General features: G+C 35.2%; 1 protein-coding gene across 1 annotated transcript in view; it reads left to right on the forward strand.

The window, feature by feature from the left end:
- Positions 1-22,288, forward strand: part of LOC100370316 (uncharacterized) — a 30,073-nt gene that overhangs the window by 718 nt on the left and 7,067 nt on the right. Inside the window, exons 2-10 of the mRNA XM_006818784.3 lie at positions 7,564-7,638; positions 7,803-7,874; positions 13,398-13,469; positions 14,159-14,227; positions 14,710-14,775; positions 15,535-15,606; positions 17,710-17,781; positions 18,932-19,069; positions 19,212-19,396. Coding sequence (XP_006818847.1) covers positions 7,564-7,638; positions 7,803-7,874; positions 13,398-13,469; positions 14,159-14,227; positions 14,710-14,775; positions 15,535-15,606; positions 17,710-17,781; positions 18,932-19,069; positions 19,212-19,396 — 821 coding nt within the window. The remainder of the gene's footprint in view (positions 1-7,563; positions 7,639-7,802; positions 7,875-13,397; positions 13,470-14,158; positions 14,228-14,709; positions 14,776-15,534; positions 15,607-17,709; positions 17,782-18,931; positions 19,070-19,211; positions 19,397-22,288) is intronic.

The raw sequence follows: 22,288 nt of genomic DNA on the forward strand, positions 1-22,288 counted from the left end.
AAATTCGATAAGTTTTCGTTTAATTAAATATAATATGGATAAATTTAAATAATCATTGTATGTTCAATGATATTAAAATTAATGTTGATATGTGAATTGCAATTGTTGAATCAACTCTTGTGCTTGTATATAGAATAATATTATTAGTTCAATATCAGTGAACTCTGCTGCTTATTACCACAATATTTCCCGGTAGAATTTGGTTGGTGATCCAGAACTACTTGTATCATAATTAGATTTTTGATTAAATATATTTATGATAACTGTACAGTACTAGCAAAATATATTTTTAGAAAACATATGACCTTGTAGTTGCATCAAGGCTCTATATATACAGCCTCTATCCCCATTTAGAAATGACATCAAGTTTATTGTACCAATGCTTTTTGTAGTGGGAAAATAAACTGTTGATACCTTCCGGATGTTCTATCATCAATGATGTGACCAAAAATAGGCATCTATATCATTAACTTACAAGTTTTTCTGTCATCATGCACACGTATGAGTCGTCAGCCATCTTACAATCAAGAAACAGAATAGTTATTTAGCAATTTGATTGATTTAGTAATCTATTAAGTATTAAATACTAAAAAACTTTGGGGGAAGCTTGGTTAAGGTCCGCAGGTGCCTGTGTTCGACCAAGCCTGGTTAACGCCAGGATAATGCATTAAATTGCCATTTGATGGAGAGATGGCAACACAGCCCTGTCATGTAGTCCCAAACATGAATTTGGCTTCTGTGGCAAAAACTACCCTAAATGATTTTTTCTAACAAATCACATTTTTTGTGATAATTTACAGAAACTTGTGCTAAATTTGTACACTTGTTGTGGAAACTGTGATGGGTCACGGACAAAATGAAAAAAAAAATCATACTTGTTACGACATTCAACTTTACTCATTGAAGTATAATATCTATATTAACATAAATACATTTTTTCTATGCCTAATAAACAATATATACAAAACCATCAACTTATCCAATCATTACTGACATTACTATCTTGATTTTATTGACACTTTTGGTATCTTAAAATTATTCAACCATTCAACCCACCATCTTTAACACACTTTGAATGTGACAAAATGATACATTTGGTGTTTTATTAGTTTCACAAGGAATAACAGAAACATTGAGTATGTTCGGCGGCATCATTCATGAATATTGCAGCGTATTGAAAAGAAACTGCTTTCGGTTTCACAGGGAGCACATCACGCAGAATAAAATTTTACTGTCATAATGCGAAGTATTGAAAATTATAAATCAGTCACATTCAAATGTAAATGATTGTATTGGCTATGCAGGTGCCTCTCTCAATTCTGTGATGCACTAACACATTAATTAGAATGCAAATATGTAACTGTCATTTGAATTTATAAATATTTATGTTTGACCTCGGTAATAATTTTGCAAAGAATGGTTTTAATTGTGACAGCAGTCATCATTAATGATGCTTGGTGATGCTTGGTGAAGTTTGATGAAATATTGTTATATGAGTCATGAAAAATTGGTGCATTTACAGCGAGCGCAAGATATTTACATACACCTAACTCCCGTACCCGGTAGGTAATTACCGAGGGACTTTGCAACATCTCCCAGACACTTTTCTAGACACTCCAGTGACTGTTGTAAACGCAATAAAGTTACATACATGCCTACGTGACAGTTAATCAAAACAACGGTCTATGGTTTCAGATGGATTCAACTATTACAATGTGGAAACATCCAGTAAAACTTTTATCAAACAATCATGTTTTACTCATTGTTGATATCGGTCACTTTGTTATTTCATGCAAACATATGCTCGTTCATTTAATAAATTCAATTTTTAACGTTTAACGAAAATAATAAACCTAGTTGATACAAATATTTAAAAACGCCCCTAACATAAAATAAATTACCCTTGTGAGAACAGTTTAGTTTTGAATGCAGTTTCTGATTTTGAACACTTATTGCTTATTATGTCAAAGTGATTAGACGAAGACACTGAGGAACTGAGGAAGTTGAACTAGCGAGGGCAACAGTTCAAGGAATTGTGCGGCATTTCTGTCGCATCGGTTGGATACGTTCCGAGAGGAGTATTTGTCGTATTCGACTGAATGTTACACAAGAAATTGTTGAGTTTATCGAATTTTGTCTGAGATATGAAAGATATTTGAAACTGGTATATGGTGACGGTGTGGAGGTGAAACTAAGTAGAAGATTGCAGAGAAAGATTGACTGTGAGAGTATTCTGGCAAACTGACAATGGGACCAGCCATTATGCGAAAAATTGAACGGGACACTCACAACGCTAATATTATTGTAACATCTCAACAAACTACCAATCAAAAGAATTTACATTTATCATTTCTTGTTAATATTCATTCCCAGTTTTATGTTCGTATTATATTTTTCCCAAGTGTTACTCCTGAATGATTTTTGTACCTACAAAGCAATGGTATATTCCAACTACTGTGGAATACTTTATTTTCGCTGGAATAAATTTTCGCTGAAAAGGCTTTTTGGGCGTTTTGCTTGGAATTTATTTTCACTGATTTTTGATGAGCTTAATGTGAAATATAGGAAAAAAAGTATATTCGCTGGATTTTATTTTCACGGAATCATCCCTTCAGCGAAAATAGCGAAAATAAATTCCAAGCAAAAATAAAGTATTCTACAGTATTTCTCGTGGCCACACATCAAAGGCATACCGCGTCCAGTGTTTTGATTTACTTTCATGTGACCGGGTATGTAACTTTATTGCGTCTACAACGATCATGCGGCGATGAGTGGCCTATGTCAGCAGATAATTCTGCTAATTATACTGTCTAATGTGTCTTGATCGTCTCATCTCTTGACACTGACAGGGACGGCAGTGACGACTACCATGAAGCAAATTAAAATGTATCATATTTGAGGGGGGGCAAGTTCGAGTGCACGTATCTAAGCGGCCGTCCCTCAGCAAATGATACATCAAGCATTTTCATGTCAAAATCATTAAACTATCCGTTTTTACGCAATCTGGGAAGTCCAAATTACTGAACAAAGTACAGAACGACGAGGCTGATGTACATTGTATCCAAGAACTAACACATACATTGTACCAACAATTTTATCTCAGAAGTAAATATTCATGGTATATTTTTAAGTCTAATTGGGCCGGAATAAGAATGTGTTGCTACTCTAATTATCCAAACATATTTTAGCATATTAAAGGTAGTAATCATATTTGGGACCCAGACTTGTCTCAATATTAGGCTCCCTCACAAATTGTGTGCAATCGCCATACAGAAAGTGAAATGTTGCAATAAAGCAATCCCTTTGGCCCACATGTTAAATCTGGTGTGGAATGGTTCCCCGGCCAAAATAGAAATCGGCTTGTTCCATGCACGTGTTGATTGGATTACCAGCCTCTGATCAAAGAGTTTCCACTCTTACTTTGTGTATATGTGCATTATGAAAGAAGCAGGGAGATATTGGTCAGATGTGAGCTTAATTTATTGAGTACAAATTGTAGCAGCTGACACAGCCCAGTGATCAGAGAATCAGAGATGGGAACAATGATTAAAGTTGTTGTTAAAATTTGCAAGATATTCCCCTTGCAAATAGCCAAACATCAACAAGCAGTTTCATAGATTCAATTCGATTGTGATTGAGTTTTATCATCTTAGGGTGTAATCAAGTCATTAAATCGCATGTAGAATTCTCTGTTCATCAATCGAATATTGGCTACATGTATGTGAAGAATTTTACATTAATATTAGTCTAAAATGCATGCCACACCCTTTGAGATGTTTCCTGAATAGACATAAGACCCATCCTAGTATTTTGCTCATCTTACATTACCACTGCTGTCCAAATGTTGAACATCATTATGGAGTCTATGCAAAGCTAGTCACCTGATTGGTCACTTACTCCTAACACCTAACAAGCAGTCCAATCAGAGACCAGCTTGTTTTGACATAACAAATTCCGTTGCGACTCAACTGATGTTATGTTCTTTTTAGTTTACTGGTAGTTGTGTTTAGCCTGCTTTTGAAGCAGGATTTAAACAGCAATGCATGATGGGATTTATTGTCGTGAAGACTGTAAATTCCACAATGCATCAGCCGGCAATCAGTATAATATTTAGATTTGATTTTTAGCTAAGATACTCAAAATTAGAGGGGCTTTCAGTTTTACCAACAGTAAGTGTTTGTGCGTTAGTATTTACCGTTATTTATGATTTGAATGTTGTCTTGCAATGTCTTCCACTGGTCTTTTTTTTAGGTTCTCAGTTATACAACTTTATTTAGAGGTGTGCCATAATTTTTTTTTTTCAAAAATCAAGGACACTCACTTTTTGACAAACAATTTTGTGGAATAATGATATAGTCTCGCTTTTTAAAAAAAAACTATACAGTACTAAAAAAAAATGGTTCTTTGATCTAAACTGTATAATGTTTTTTCAACAGTTTGCAGAAGTTCTAATGAAATATTGCATGTAATATTGGTCAAAGGTTATCAATGTGTCAAAGGTTATCATAATGACTTCTCTATAAACCACTATGTACATGTAGGTCATGCTTATTACAAACCAACTTGTACCTTAAAAATAAAGTGTTACATCCCACTAGATAAAAGTTGGACATCATGATTTTGTTGAACATACATGTATGTTATATGACAAATAAATTATCAGAGAATGAAATACTGTACATTGTATATAGATCAAAGAAATAATAGTAACGCTTGCAGCTGGCCTAGGGGAAGATGTGCTGTGACATAATGTTAGGCGATTAGGTGCCGTACGTGAGCACCAGTTTGAGTCACGCATACAGTACGTGTTTACTATGCCATTTATTCTGTGTTATTTACTGTCACTTTCCTTGCTATGTGGTATTGTGATTGTTTTTATAGTATAGGATTAGAGAATGCATGTTAAAACAGATTTCTATTAGCCAGCCTTTTATTGTCGCCATACACTGTCGTCAACCAAACCACCTGCCTTAATTAATACAGTGTTCTCCGTGGGTTGAAAATTTAGCCTGGTGGAAATTTAGATGCCTTTAGATGCAATCTGGAGCGTTTCCTCTGCGTAAATCTCTGCAACCTCATTGCACCGGCAATGGAAAAATCGATAAGATTTTTTTTATCTTGTTTTAACTACAAAAACAAACTAATCTCCCCGACTGCGCCAGTCTATTGCTTATCTAACGCGTTGACTTACGTTAACGCAGGCTAGCTTTGCGTTAACGCAAGCAGCTCATTAACTTTGATAGCTTTGTTTGCATAACAATAGTGTTCTGTGTTACATGACTGCGTGTGCAACAAAGCCTTCTCGAAAAGGCTTAGCCTGTAGACTCCAGTATTTGAATTGGGGCGAACGTTTTACATTTCTGATAAAAAATTGATTATATAAAAAATATATAATTATATAAAAAAATGACATAGTCACCTTCGCAACATAGTTATTTAGAATGATACAGTACGACATACAATGTATCATTTTTTTCTTACGTCGTTGGCAAAAATGTGTGCATTTAGTTCACACGCGATTTGGTAAAATACTGACTAACGTAAAGTCGTACAAATTGTACTTTGATTTTTGTACAAATTCGATAATCATTCGTTTCTTAGATATACCAATTCAGTTTGACAATAACACCTTTGATTTGTGTTAAGTAAAAAAAGCCTTTCCCAAACCAAACAGACGTGTTGTGCCGTGTCAGACGGGAAGTGACGCTGTAAATTCTGTAATTTTATGCATGTATTTATCACCAATTCCAAAAGTAAAAGTCGTAACTTTCGAATTATTACAAGTATTATGACTCGTAAATACATTTCACTTATGTTTATTACACTTGAATAAAGTTTAAAATAGCCGAGCCTTCCTGATTCGAGCCTCTTGTTAATTTGACGACAGGTATCATTAATGTATATTCTTTGTCCGTATTGCATTCCTGACAAAATGTTGAAGATCGGTAAACAAGAAATGAATGAACTAAAATGTCTCGTGTGTTTCACATGCGACATAACTATTAAAAAAAGTGATCATGTACGTTCTATAAATCTAACCTTGCACACATAATTTTGCATTGGCATGTTTTTTTGTTCTGTTTTTCAAAAAACGATGTTGCCTTTCAGTTAACTCTTCGCGTTCATGGTATTTGTGAGTTAAAACATATTTGCGTTATTAGAAAAGCAGCACACCAAGTAAACGATAATAAAATATTCAAAGCCAAAACTGAGTTGCATACAAGTTGTGTTATTACCGTTAGTACCGTCAGATATACCGCCGGTAATAACAACTAGATGGATGCGCAGACAATAAAAGAAAAAGGTAACATGCCAGTTCAGTGCGTGACTTAAGGTCAAACTTCGGTCAATGCACACTTGATGTCAGCATCGCAAGTTTCGCAAAGTACTTGAAGTTCAATTGCGCCCCAAAATGATGTCGACGATTACTCAATTGTCGCAGCGCATGTTGTACCAAGTCCATGATACACCCTGTTTCGACTCTGGCATGCTTTTCCTTCTTAGTGCATGTTCTTGTTCATGTAAAATGTGACCTCTCACCAATGTATTAAAACACTTTGAATTTATACTTATGCGGGATTATATTTGCTCATTTTAGCATGGCACTGAAAAATTTTACCCTCGCGGTGCGATATTTAGCCTGGCAGCGTATGATTTTACCATGATGGCCTGCCCTACCAAATCAATGCTAAACAAAAAAATGCTAAACAAAATAAATCCCACAAAAGATCTTATTGTGTTTTCTCTGAACAACTGAACAAGCCGCCATCCCCACCCCCACCCCATCTAGTGGTAAACATTATTTCTCAGAGAAACATGTGCTTGTATGTTTACATGCCAGATGTATCGGTTTTCTACAAATTCTATAGCATCCTTGTTAATTTCACTTGTTAGGCCAATCCTATCACCATATTTAAAATAGTAGTAATAGTTTGAAATAAGGTCTTGTACATGTAGCAGGGATCTTTGTATTGGTTATCTGGAATGGGTGATCAAATCACATGGCAATTCATCTTCATGATGTTTGCTTTGTGCAACATTATCAAATTACTGTCTGTGTGCTGTAATCGCAATGTTTTATCAAAGAGTGGTGAGACAGCGCCAGGCATAATGTGAAAAATGAGTGCATGATGTGCTCATCAAATTTCTTCTAGCATTACAAGATAAAGTAAAACTTATGTAGTAGATGTAGTCTGAACTAGGGACTTATGTTTTGGGTTCCATGCGTCCATCTTTCCAACATAATTTCTCCAGTCTTTCTGGACTAGATTTTTTTTTAAATGTTGGTATAAATACAAGAATTAATGACCTTTGATCGACGAGCTGCTGTTTTTTTTAAAAATATGTAATCATCCACTTCCCAGGTGGTGTGGCTGCTCTGGTGTCATTCAAATTTAGTATGGACAACATATATAATTAGTTTTGTGATTCGATTCAAAATGTCCAGCTGGTGGCCATTTCGGTTTTACATTAATGAACCATTTTTCGAAAGTGCCTTGACAGATTTTGTCAGTGTTACAAAGACAAATTATTGACAGTGACTTGTTATTTTATATTTTCCAGAAACCTAGAAGACAATAAAATTAAAAGTTTACCAGATGAAGCCTTTCTAGAGTTACATCAGGATTTATCCGTTATGTAAGAGCTATTTCTTTTTTTGGGTATAAATTTTATATATTTTCGAAAGTCAATGTATTGGTTTATGTTCAAAGATTTGTGGTGAACAGCGCCACCTAGTGATGTACATTGTATTGTAGTGAATTTACTGCTCTGTCGTCATGGTTACATTATTATCTTTTCAGCAATTTAAAAAACAACCAGTTAGAAGATGTTGGTGCTAGTTTTAATATCAGTTTTCCACAACTCAATGTTCTGTAAGTATTATTTTAATACATCACGGCGTGTACTGTAAAATAATTTTAAAGTGCCTGTGAAATGGCTGCTATTTTCACGCCTAAAATTATCAATTGATACATAAATATTATAAATTTTTATGTTTCTAAGCATGAATTATTTTTTTTAAGTGAAAAAATGTGTTTTAAACTCAGTCTTCGGCAACTTTATTTTTGTGTATTTTAAAACGAGGCTCCTCATTAGCTTCTCATTTGCATACAGAAATTTCTTGTGCAGTTTTCTCGTCTTTGACTATATTGTCACTTATGTACTTGTTCGTCGAGGAAGAATAGACCATAATGAACACATAGTATCAATTTTTGTTGCATGGGGTTGAGTTAGATGCGAAATATGTTCGTTCTGGTGTAGCTGGTCACCGTGATCGTCACCGACACCGGCGCACGTTTGTACACTGTCGCTGGACAAAATAGAACTTTCAAAATTGAAATGAAAGAGAACATATTTTGATATTCTGAACATTAGACTGTAGTGATCACTACAAAATAATTAAAAAACGACAATTTGGACAAATCACAGTTACTAAATAAATTACAGCCGCGTGGAAATAAATTGACATTTTGTTGAAATAGGCGAACGCGTCTGGTCACGGCGAGGGCAAGTGCGTTAAAAGCGGCGTTTAATTGGATAACAAAAATAATCGAGATCGACATACATACAGATAAATTCAGAGTGGATTCGAGTTAGCCTGATCCATGGCGTGATTGTCATAATTATAACATCGTATGAAAACTTTTTATGGTGGAAACACATTGACCAAAGCCGAATTCTTATTTCATAAATTATTACGCAGATCAAGCTGCAAGCATGGAGGTAAAAAAGAACAGAGGTGTGAATTCGAAATTCAACACAAACCACCAAACAATTCAGAAACTTTTAGCCTTCGAAAATGAAAACAGTTAGCAGTGTGTAAGGGCTGTGTAATTTCCTGTTTGTCCGACGCTTCGTTTTCGTGTCACTGTCAAAATTATTGCTACCTTTTACTTAACAGGGACTAAATGGTCTCTATAAAAAGTCAACTGATTTGAAACACTTGCCAGACGTCTCTCTCTCTCTTCTGAAATCCGCCTCGGTGATCATGGGCGGGTCCGGAATCTATTTCTTTCAAAAGTGTTGCGCCAGGTTTACGTTCTCGGCGTTTCTCTTTAAACCTAGTCTTTTTTTCCCTCAAGAGAGAACTAAGGTGAAGTGATGTCGCACCTTCGGATCGATTAGAAATGTGTGAATACATACACTATGACTATACGTTTCACTGCAACTGCCCACAACACAACATCTAAAAACTCTCTCTCAAAAAAAAAAAAAAATAGACAAAAAAAAAGAAAAAACGCCGACCAAAGAATGTATATCGTTTAAAAGTATTCTGAACGACCAGTGTTATTACGGCTCAGGGGTATGACTTCCTCTCACATTTTGTCATTTGGTGGCGCACTTTCGGCGAGAGTCGGAAATCCGGAAACAGTCGACCGTTTCACGATAGGTGGGCGTGGCTACAACACGAGAAATATCCCAAATTTACTTGGATACGAGTAATCATTTTCAGCAAAAAAATCAATAACTACCCATTTCAGTGGGACACAGATCTAAAATGGGAAACGTGAGGGTGGGCATTGCACAGGCACTTTAAATAGCTGTAAATTTAGAGAATTTGGTTCAATGCACAAATTAACAGAATCCAATAATTTCATTTGTAAGAATATACTTTCTTTTCAATTATGTCAATCTTAAATAAATCAGCGAAATTACACGCTAGCTAAAATGACAAGCTAGCTAAGCTAAATTGATGTGTTTTTCAGTACTACCAGTATGTCTTGCTATAACAGTATGTTGGTATGATAAATAGATAAATGGATATTGTGACAATTATGCTCTGTGGCATAATCAAGATATAAAGAACATTAATTAGCCCCAGGCCAATGAAAATGTCACAGAAGAGGGCTGATTTGAACAAAGTTTTTTGGATAAATTGTTTAGTGTAATTTCCAGCTGCTTGGCAAGTTTCTCTGCAGTTTATGCACATTTAAGGTAGAGATGCAGTTTATTTGGCTTGCTTTTTAATTGAGTAATTAGACAATGAAGATGGTATTATATATCCAGCATGTTATATATTTTCTGAAAGCTCATTATACAAACTTTGTAAAACTTGTCTTTATTTTAAATATCCAGAATGCGTTTTTGATTTTAGGTCAAAAATATGCTTTTTTGGACACAAGTGGTTTAAAAAAAATTAGCTCAAAAACTTCAAGTCCGTTTGTGGGTAAAATTACATCACTGGATACCTTGGTATACTACTAATTCAAATGCGTCCACTCATCTCTCTAACGGCTTTCAAAGTCGCACAGCATGACCTCAAAGTTCACTCTTTTCTATTTTTGCATAATTTATATATCCATGTTAATTGCAGACTTGTTATTTTTGTTCCACTCGTCGTAATAAACTGTCCGGACGCATTTTGAAGGGGAAACACCTTGTCAATAAAGTGTGAAAATTTCGAGGCAAATGGCCAAAGCGTCTATCAGCTATTTTAATTTAAAACCCAAGAATTCACCAAAAATAGAAGACGAGAAAAAGGCTAATTTGCATATTTGCGCGTTAAACCGGGAATTACTGCTTTGTCATACTTTGTCATACTTTCTACACTATTGAAATTGAAAGTTAACGTATAGACATAGACATTTTATGTAAAATTGTTGGACCAGAACAACTGCTCTTGAATATATAAATCAGAAACACGTCATTCACACCAGAGTTTTGATGGGGTCGGTAAAAACACGTGTCAATGCCCAGTAAACATGATGTCATCTCATGAATTATTAAACAGGGGGCGGTCCTAGGAAGGTGACTTTTTATCACGATCAAAACATCATGGCTTCTCTTCGATGTATTTTCAATAAAAAATCTACGAGTATTTCAGAGCCTATGGTTTACCGTGAAGAGTACAAAGTGGGATATTAAATTAATTATCCTTGATGATTTTTATGTAGTATTTAGAACCAACTCCAGGAAGCGAACGCACAATAATGAATAATCGCGTAATCCTAGAATCGAAACGCGAGGCACAGTTTTGTTCAGCGTTTCCAATCCCATTTTCCCACTGCAACATATTTGTTAAAAAAAATATTTGAATTCTGTTCGTTTTTTAAGGAGGCAATTTTTTATTTTTTCCGATTTTGGTAACGCCTTATTCAGGGATTTTCTAAGACAGTCGCAGACAATCAGCGCACGGATGTACGTACTAGTACAAAACATGCTGTTGTACTACCGGCGACGGTCGCTGCAAGGACAGAGCTCCAGCTCCTAACGTAAAAGTTTTAAAATTTCGGCCGGTTTTAAATAATTTGTGTTGGAAATCTGACATGACATGAGCGCAAAATTAAGGTGCATTTTCGAACGATCGAATTTTTCTGAATAGAAATCAGCAAATGAAAAAATAGGAGTGCTAAACAGTGTGCTCGTTAGTTTAAAAAAATGGAATGTCCGTCAAATTGACGTAAACTTCCCCATTTTTCACGGAAAAAGCAAAGGTCGTGGCCGAGTTGCAGGCTAAAAAACTCAAAAATCAAAACAAAATCATCAATCAGTAAGTATTATGACAAGGAAAACAAAACATCAAACGCGGAGAAGCGGTCAGCGCGTCAAAAGAGTTGTTAATGTATCAAGATACCTCTCTCTGTGATTTATTTTTCATTGAAATTATTTGCTTGTTTTCAATTAATTTTAGCGTACCTCTGCAATATATTTTAGCATTGTCAGTTGTTTGCTTCATTGAATTAAACGGAGTTCGTCCGGTTGCAAACAAAGCTGTCTCGCACCACCTAGCACCTAGCATTGGATAAAAGATACACGAAAGTTTGTATCTCCCCGACCCAGTGCAATATATCCGGTTAGAATCAAAGCTCACGTATCCCTTATTTGAGGGACCAGATTCTGCCGTAAATTCGGGATGGGATTTAGAACAAAATAAAATAGGACTTTTAAGGTGTATTTTGGCGTCATTTTCGGACATTTCAATCATTCCTGATGCCTAATATAGAGTTTTACCGTAGTCATTGACGCCTATTCAAGAGTATGATGTTTATTATGACTAGCGTGAATGGGTAAGCTTCGTTTAGACAATGAGCTGTTATCACTGTAAACAATGTTAAATTATTCTTCACATGCTCAGTTTATTTTTTGAGAACAATTATTTAAAAATAAAATCTCTCAGTCAATCAGAAACTCGGATTCACGCCTTCAGGGAAAGTCACGTTTGGACGCTCATGTCGATTTTGTTTTTCGTTTGGCGGGCTGATGCCTTCAGTGTAGCTTTTGCCTCTTCCGACATAGAAATCATCTGAATCTTCTTTCTACCTCTCTTTCTTTTCACACCACGCATAATGTAATGATAAAAATTAGGAAAAAACGCCGAGGAAATATAATGTTTGGTTTGCTAGCGAGCGATAACTGATTCGAGAATAATTGCACATGCGCGTGAATTGAATGAACTATGACCCGTACAATCTCGATATGCATATTGTCAATCAAAGGTCCTGTTATTTGCTTACTCATGCAAATTAGGCAATTGGACATAAACATTGCCACGTGTGAGTGTTTTTTATTTTTAACCAGAAAATAAACAGCAATTTTAATGGTGTTCCAATAAGAATTCATTGGTCAAATTTTCACAGAATGTTCTTTAGATAAAAATCTATATAAAAAACTTTTTTTGATTGAAATTCACAAATAAACTGCATCTCTACCTTAAGGGTATTTTTATGTAAAAAGTTTATTTTTGCTCAAAAAATTAGGGTTAAAATTTTGTTTTTTCTCGGCATTGCATTGATCAATACATTCAAACTTTACATGTATAAGTAGATAATACACAATACATGGACACAATTTAACTATTTGTCTTTAAAAAAAATGGGGTGAAAAAAATGTTTTTATTGTAATTGGCAATGTCTTGACCAATTCCATTGAAACTTCACATATAGATAATACACAATACATTACATGTGTTGATAGAGGCAATTTCACAATCAAAGTCTATTCAGTATTTACCGGTACTCTTGATGTTTTTGATGGCTATTTTACACCCTTAAGCATCCCATAGAGTTCTGAAGAAATTGTAGGGAGAAACGTTCTCATCAAGTTAGCAGAACACATCAGTAGTGTTGATGTGTACTCATTCAGTGTATATATTTATTAATCCACATGCCACTGGGATTGTCTGATTTACTAACATTGTCTATTGCCCAAACCATACTCGCACGCAGATCCAAAGACAAAATTTATGTGCATTTGTATGTTTTAATGCTATTTTTGTGGGGAATGGCTTATGCCATACTAAACAAATGTCTCCAAAGTAGTATACATTTTTTGCATTTTGTTCTATTCATTTTCGTATTGCGGTTGTCTTCCTAGGGGTCTGGAGGTACTGATGACATATTGTCAGGGTAACATGCTTTACTGTTTATATACTAACTTGTTATCATTTGTTGATTTAGGGATCTGTCATACAACAAACTCAATTCCACAGATGCATTTGATTTATCCAAAATGCCTGCCCTAGATAAACTGTAAGTAACAACTTTGTTATTATTTTATTATTTCTTAATTTAAACTGTAGCCGAAAGATTTTCTGTTCAATGATTGCTATTTTGATGTGAGTAGGATTGACTCTTATTTTTGTTTTTATTCACATACTTCAAATTACATAAGGCTCTACAGAATTACAAGAGTACATCATGCCCACATGACTCTTTAAAACATTCCTTCTTTTCAATTTGTAGGCAAGATTTTTGCTTAAATCTTACAAGCCCAACTAGTAAACTAACATCAAAATTGTATTCTATAAATATTCCTGATTGCATATGACAGAAAAATAAAAATACAAGATGAATTGTAATTATCAAAAAAAGTTATCAATCAAAACATTTTTTTTAGTCGCTACACACACAATTAGTATTACCCATATGCGGTTTATGGTTAATTTATGAATATTTAAAGAACATTTATAAACTGACATCACTGGAGCAAATAAATATTATTTTGAAATGATCTTAGCCTTGTGCAATCACATATAGAGGGCAGTACAATAGAGGACCCTAATAGTGAGTCACACCCCTTCGTTTGAACTTCTGAATTTCTAAATATTTAAATTCTGAAATGAGTATAATATTTGGTTGAGATGAAAATGTTTTTATGAGCTGTTGTTATAGATGTAGTGGTACTGCTTATATAATATCTCTTTTGTTCTTTTTCACAGCCTCATGTCAAGCAACATGCTAACTAATTTGGGAGAACTTGGCTTGTCACCAACCAATCTCACTTATCTGTGAGTATAATAAGTAAAGAGTTCAGTATAAATAGTTATTATTGAGCATTCCATAAGTGTTTTTTCGTACTACCTTAACCCAAATACAATGTCTTGATGATGATGACTTCATTATGACGCATTATTATACAATCCAAGACAAAATAGTGTATTACAGGTATACAAAGTCCTTGTGACATGTGTAATACAACAAGTTGTCCATACAGTTTTACACACATGCATCATATATCTTGAAAAACGTATGCATGTCCATTTGTTTGAAGATAACTGCATGGCAGCCATTATGCATCAAAATCATCAAAATCTAACATTTCTGACATTCTGGAACTGGATCTTGTTGAGTATGAATGGACTTTGTTCAAACTTGCTACATACATTGAACATTAAGACAATAAACTGCAACTCAGTACAATTTAACAACTTGATGGAAATATATTCTTTGTGTTGTATCGTGTGTAACTATCTTTAACTTTATATTTCAGTGAGTTGGCAAACAATAAAATCACCACTCTAGGAAAGCTACAAGGTTTACACAACCTCAAGACATTGTAAGTATCTAAACACATTTTGTTGACCTAACCTGTTTCAAACTGACCTGATCTGACTCTGTGGTCTCGTTATCATTTTCAATTTATTCGGCTTTACTGATACTAGGCCATTAAATTTCTGTGACAAAATTATGTGAATTAGCTATTTGGTATTTTCTTATTCATCATATTTAACTCTCAGTTGCTTTTCAAAATTACTGCTGAATGCTGATACACTAACATACATCAAATGTTTTTTTAATTGTGACTTTGTGTAATTGGTATACTGTATGATAAATACCATTGTTTCTCTATTAGAAGTGCATCTGGATGTATTATTTATTGGATCATTAAAATACTTATTTTGACTCTAAACACACCTCTGAGTTTTACATAGATGTGTATGATTCTGATACTAATGGAGAATATGGTAGTGAGCTTTACCACATTGCTGATTGTTGACATGTTGTTTCTGATCTTTTCTGCGCTCTCTCAAGTGTTCTATTTTACCATCTGAGGGCGTGCTGCAAATACATCATTCACATGATTCGAACTGTTTAGAGTTGGAATCAGTGGAAATGGAATAAACTTTTTTCTTTTTACACAGAACAGTCATTGATTATTTGTTCAATTATTATTAGAAAACTAAATAATTGACAAGATTATATTTTGCCAGATTTGTTTAATTCATTCATCTCCAAAATTTCAACTGGGTGCAGAAATGTACATTTTTTGGTCACATGACAATAACCTGTAATGATCTCTTTAATATCGCTATAGAGGGATGGATTATAACAAAATGGAGGTGCTATTAGCTAATGCCTTTCAGGGCATGTGGTCTTTGACAGATTTGTAAGTATTTTTCTCAATACACCTTCTTTGTTTTAAATCACCATTATGAATATACTCTTCAACCATTTCTTAGAGTTATACAACTACATGTGTACACACAAGTTTCAAGTTTTCATCAATTTGATTTAAAAATTTAGCAATGGCATAGTGTGAAACCAGTGTGACAGTCAGAATAATGGCAGCATCAGACCAATGTGGCTGTAAAACAGAGCACTAGGTTGTACTAATTACCACCTGGGGACAAATCTAAGCGGGAATACTTGACATGGGGATGAAAGGCAGAAATCCTTGTACTATTGGTTTATGCCTAAAATTCATCACTTATTCCCTCTCGGTTCTGTCCCTGAAAGAATTGTGTGGGGTACCACTACCCTGCGTATATCCCAGAGAGAATACTGCCAAATATGGGCTGTGTCACGCTGTATTAAACCTAGTTAGTGCTATGTGATACCATATATGGGCAGTGAAAAGCTTTTGCATATCTTTGCATTTAGTATACATCAAATAATGCCACACATTATTTATCATCACAGATGCAGATTAAGTTATGAGGTGAAAATGTCTGTCCTTGTTGTCGTCACTTTTATACAATTTATGTTACTGTAAAATAACATATTTTTGCTTGGAATTAATTTTCGCTGAAGGAATTATTCAGTGAAAATAAAATCCAGCAAATATCTCTTTTTTCCTATATTTTACATTCAACTTGTCAAAAATCAGTGAAAATAAATTCCATACAAAACACCCAAAAAGTCTTTTCATACTTTTACAGTATGTTATTCTATAAGGGACATTGAGATTAATACAGTACATGTACATGTAGTATTAATTGAGGAACATGATTATCAACTAATTTTTTATGTATTGACTTTATTAGTCCCCGTTTGGACGTAGTCCGAAAACAGGGACTTATGGTTTGCCCTGTGTGCGTCCGTGTGTCTGTGCATCTGTGCGTTCGTGATCACCTGTATCTCGAACACGCATGGATCGATTAAGTTCAAACTTCACTCATACATCACACATTATATGGGACATATGCACATGCATTTTTTTCATGATCCGGTTAACGATAGCCGAATATCGGCCATTTTAAGGACCCGGATCTCAGTTATGCATGGACGGATTTTGTTCAGATTTGGTACATACATTAAACATAATGCACGTTATTTTTTATTTTTTTGGGTCTGGTTTGAAATGGCCGACTGGTGGCCATTTTGTTTTAAAAAATTCAGTTCTGGATCCGTATCTGAGACATGCCTGGATTGATGGAGTTCAAACTTCACACACACAAGGTACATCATGTCACAAATATGTATGTGCATTTATTTCATGATCTCATTAACGATAGCCAAATGGCGGCCACTTTAAGGCCGAAAATGAATTGAAATCGCACATTTTCACCATTCTGGACCCGGATCTCAGTTGTGCATGGACGGATTTTGTTCAAATTTGGTACTTACATTAAACATAATAGGACCTTGATGCACGTCATTTTTTGTTTCGGATCAAGTTCGAAATGGCCGACTGGCGGCCATTTTGTTTTAAAGAATTCAGTTCTGGATCCGTATCTGAGACATGTCTGGATTGATCAAGTTCAAACTTCACACACACATGGTACATCATGTCGCAAATAGATATGTGCATTTGTTTCATGATCTCATTAACGATAGCCAAATAGCTGAATGATGGCCATTTTAAGGCCGAAAATGCATCAAAATCACGTATTTTCACAATTCCGGAACCGGATCTCAGTCATGCATGGATGGATTTTGTTCAGATTTAGTACAATGTGTTGTACATATGCAGGTGCATTTCAGATCAGACCTGAGATTTCGGTCATGATCTGCTTTGAATGTATATGTCACTCAAATATGAACGGAACAGGGACGTGTCATTGACAATGACTTGTTTTTTTTCATTTGTTCATTTTTGGTCAGATTATTGCGCACCTAATTTTTAGCTTCCATGACACTATTGGTTACAAATGCATTCAACTGACATGCACACAGAGAATGGGCTCATCATGTCACCAAACATATATCTTGTATACCCATATGAATTCTGGGATATATATAACATTCCTATCTTTATTCCAAATTGTAGAAAATTGAACGACAATGACATCAGAGAGATAGTGAACAATGCTTTTGATGGCCTTGGCAGTGTGATGAATCTGTAAGTATACAAGCCCCAATCTTTTTTTTGGGTTGCAGATTTGGAAACTTTTATGCAATTTGTTATATTTATAGAATAACCATTGCCAGAGACAAGTATACCACAAGATTTTGACAAGTTTCAGAACATACCAGTATACTAAGTTGAGTTAGTGAGTTTGTATATAAAATGAACTATGCAAAATTAAGTGGTATACTTGCCTCTGGGTTGGTTGTTCATATTATACCAACTTCATTTTAAAGGTAATTCTGAGACACCAAAATAACTTTATACCACCATAAACCCTGTTCAAATATGATACAACATCTGAAACATAGTAGTTGCATAGTTAAATGAAATGGACCCAGGAACTACCATATACCGATATACATTTCAGAATGAGATACATCAAGTGGTGGCACAAATTCACACCTGTATTTCGGTGTAATTTCTTGTTAGCAACACTGTTGGTATGTGTTGTGTTTAGAAGATCAGCAACACTTCTGGATTCACCGCAACTACAGGTGGAAATCTTTGTTTTTGAAATTATTTGCCTAATTAAAAAAAAAACAATATTTTTCTTATGCTTCTCTTTTGAATCCAAAATGCCAGAAAATTGCATTTTTCGTTTCTTTTTCTACATCCTTAGTGTGAAATCATATTTTTGCAGATTTCACTTGGTACAATAATTCACCCATACCGTGTGCTGTGTGTTATTCATGTTTGGGGCCTACTTCTGAACATGGAGAAACATAGTATATTATCTATTTAATCACTGCTTACATAATTAAAACACGCTCTCAACCAATTAGAATAGTGTATTTCAGGCATTTGAAATGATCTTGAGGACCTTGAAATTAATACAGTACATGTAGTTTTAAAAAAATAAAGTGTATAAATACATATCCCAGCATTTATTAGTCACTGTTCGGATGCAGTCTATTCAAGGAAAAAGATAATTCAACTGCATTAAAAGTTAACATAATAGATATCCTGGAACCTATAGCAATACAAGTATGTGTATGAGAGAATAATGCTAATAATTTACTGTGCGATTAGAATTGAAAAAACAAGCTGTAACTCGTATGTACATTGACCAGTTATCTTCCACCTTATCAGTTGACAGGTTGCTTGATATTATTCTTACCTTTTTCTTTCCATACTACTCTAGAAGCCTCAGTCATAACAAGTTGAAGCAAATAGATGAGCGAAAGTTAGCCGGGCTAAATCAAATTCAACAGTTGCACTTAAATGATAATCTACTAGAAAGTATCCAACTGAATCAACCAATTCCATCTTTAAAATACATGTAAGTTATTTATGTTAAATCAAAAGCTGATAATAAGGATGAAAGTTTTTTTTATAATATAAGGAGACTGGATATCAACGCCTTCTAGTGCTGAAAAACTATTGTTACTTTGTTTCTAACTGAGTTATTGTTCCTGTTGCAGTGATGTAACTGGTAACAATCTTACATGTAATGACAATTTACTGTGGGTATGGGATTGGAAACAAAGTACAAATCATGAAATCGTTGGTGAATGTCACATGCCTGGACAGAGGTCGATTAAAAGTCTCACAGATGTCACAGAAGAGGAATTTCTGGGCAAAATTGAAGATAAAGATGATGATGATGGTGAGTTGGATTTATCTTTTACCATGTGTCATAGTATAGTACCCTCTAACTATGTGTGTATTGGTACAGTACCCTCTAACTACGTGTTTAAGGTAGCAGGATAGCAGATTTGCATGAAAAATGTAAACACCTATAATCGGAATAAATTTTACAAGAAACCATACAATCTATATATGTTTGGAAAGCTCTTGACTTGTACTTTTCTATTATTAATATTTTGTGAACATTGTGTATGTTTTAGCGTCACGTGATTCTGAAAATCAGCGGGGCTGATAATTTAACTAATGTGAATAACATTTTAATTGTCATCTCTACAGTCATTCATGCGATCAAAAACTTTACACTGTTTTGAAGCAAAGGTCATGAAGTTTAAATCCGTATTTCTATTTTTTGCATTAAGTATTTTTTTCCTTTACGAAAATCACAAATTTCAAGCACGTTTTTTGGTGTTAAAGTTTGTGTATAATGATGGTTTGTGCGAGGTTTGTGAAAAAACGCAATAGAATTTTGCAAAAATGTAAATACGGATATGAAGCCAACATATCCAAGAGTAAGAAAAACCAAACGGCGACATCGTAGCGCTACTCACTGAAACGCTATTTAAAATTAGGTCAACAGTAATTGTCAGAAACCGAACACCGAGAAATCAACACTTCAAACTTCAATCAACGTTAACTCCCGTTTTAGCAGCAAAATTTACATGGGCTAATTGTAAATGAAATACTTTGATAGTTGTTTTTGAGAAAATTCATGAACCGACATTTGTATCTGTGAAAAACTTTGCTTTTTGGCCGTTTTCTTTCATGCTATGGAGTTTTGTGACGGTCTGTTCTGATAACGAGCGGTGACGTCATTCATTAAAGCTTGGATTATGCAAAGTGGGCGGTTTTGTTTGCGAGTAACAAACAATACAGACACTACACTTGGCAGTTGAAGTGTTTGCAAATACAGTGTATTTATTTTTGGGCCGTTGTGTTTGTAAACTTATTAGTTCAAGCATGCCACAAGTTTCGAAGTCTCCTGGAGGCAGAAGAACACCTTCCGACACCAACTTGCGCGGCATACGATAGCAAATGAAATGGCGGCTGTGGGGTAATCGCTCGCATTCTAATGGCAGCCTTTCTATTTATTTCGAAAACTGCTCTCTTCTTTCGGGATGACGGGAAGCTAGGCGGACTCAGTTTCAATCGCCTTGCGTGCAAAGGATTTCAAGCTGACTGCCCAGACCGTGACGCCTGCGCTCCACTATTGAGATATTGCCTACTCGGTTTTGCCTACTTTGCAAAATTGACAAATCGCTTTTTCTAGGGCGCCATTCAACAGTGCCATGTCAACGAGTCGAATCTCTCCGCCTTCAAACGATCGGTCGTGACATTCACTCTCGTTTTCTTCTTCTACGTCGGAAGGTAACAACATTTTCCTGCGAGATACAGACATCTCTCGAACGTTTTGAACAGGAGTATCACCCACTATATCGAAGTCTGATTCATGGTAAAACTTTCTTCGTCCACTTCATGGCTGACACTGGTTTCGACGGGGAAATCCGTTCTGTACGAACCCAGCATCGTCTCTTTCAACATCTTTTTGACAGGAGTGATCATTCTTTTGACGTTTTTCTTCTTTCTTCCTTGCTTTCTTTTTTTTGGGGAAATTTTCGCGTGCTTACTATCTCGTTCATAATTAGTGAATGACAACTAAACTAAACTAAAGAATACTGATGACCCTCTCCTTCTTTGCCTATTTTGCACATTAATGAAGGAAGCTGCCCTGCTTTTTAATTGGTGTGAATGAAATAATTGTAAAATGTGATCCAGTGGTGTATGCCGGCATGTAGCATTTCCTGTGCTATTAAAGCGAACCTAAATGCGGCCTTAATTTATAGTTGTGTATATTCTAAACTGTATTCGAAATAATATTGCAGTGGTTTAATTTTGTTTTAATTATAATTGTAGCTTGGATAGGCATTTGAAGTGCTTGCAATCATACACCATGGAGGCCATTCATGGAGGGGAATAAATAACGAACGAACATATTTAACATCCGGGTACTTTTCAAAGCTATGATGTTTTAGTATCTGATCACATTCGTATACGCCATTGTACATAGCCGTTCGTGCTGCCAAGCATTGTGTACTACCAGTATAAACTCAACTTTTATATGCACAATGTGCTTTTTAAAACTTGGGTTAGAGCCTTATGCGTTTGAACCACAGTATTCTGAGAGTGAAAGCCCAATTGCGTTAAAGTACCGTACTTCCCCGATCGTAAGTCCCTCTCGAGTATGAAGCCCATCCCTATATTTTTACTTGGTATTTATGGAGTTGAGAGCATTCACGATTATAATATGCGTGTAAAAGGTGTGTTTCAATTCATATTAATCGTGAATGGCATGGTAGTTTGTTTCATGCTTTTAGTTTTATGAGAAAACTCGCATTAATTTCAGAGTGCGTGGCACGGTACGAGGTTTTACCCAGAAATCTGGCATCGTTCTGCGCAAAAACCGTTTTTAGCGCTTGAGTTGTTTCCGGGTTAGCCTTCCATGTGCTTATCGTGCGATTTATTGTACCAATATCACATTTTCTGGACGTATTCCTACACAATCATGCTAAGAGTATCCAAAAGAGTCGAGCAGGCAAGTTTAGCCGCAAAATTACGTGGGAAATTGGCTTCAATTGCTCACTCGATCGCCGATGTTGTCCGTCGGCACACAAGGTCGTTCGCTTTCTGATCTTTCTTCCGAGATTTTGACTCGAATATTCGGGTTTTGTTGCTTTTTTAATGACAGTGATGACTATAGTTCACAGTTCGAGAAAGTTAAAACGATGTGCTCACTTCGAATGGTTTGTAGGCGATTTTATGCTATCGCGTCGAATGATTTGTTCGTTATGGGAAT

Source organism: Saccoglossus kowalevskii, chromosome 7 (assembly GCF_978046115.1).
Source record: "Saccoglossus kowalevskii chromosome 7, keSacKowa6.1, whole genome shotgun sequence".
NCBI lineage: Eukaryota > Metazoa > Hemichordata > Enteropneusta > Harrimaniidae > Saccoglossus > Saccoglossus kowalevskii.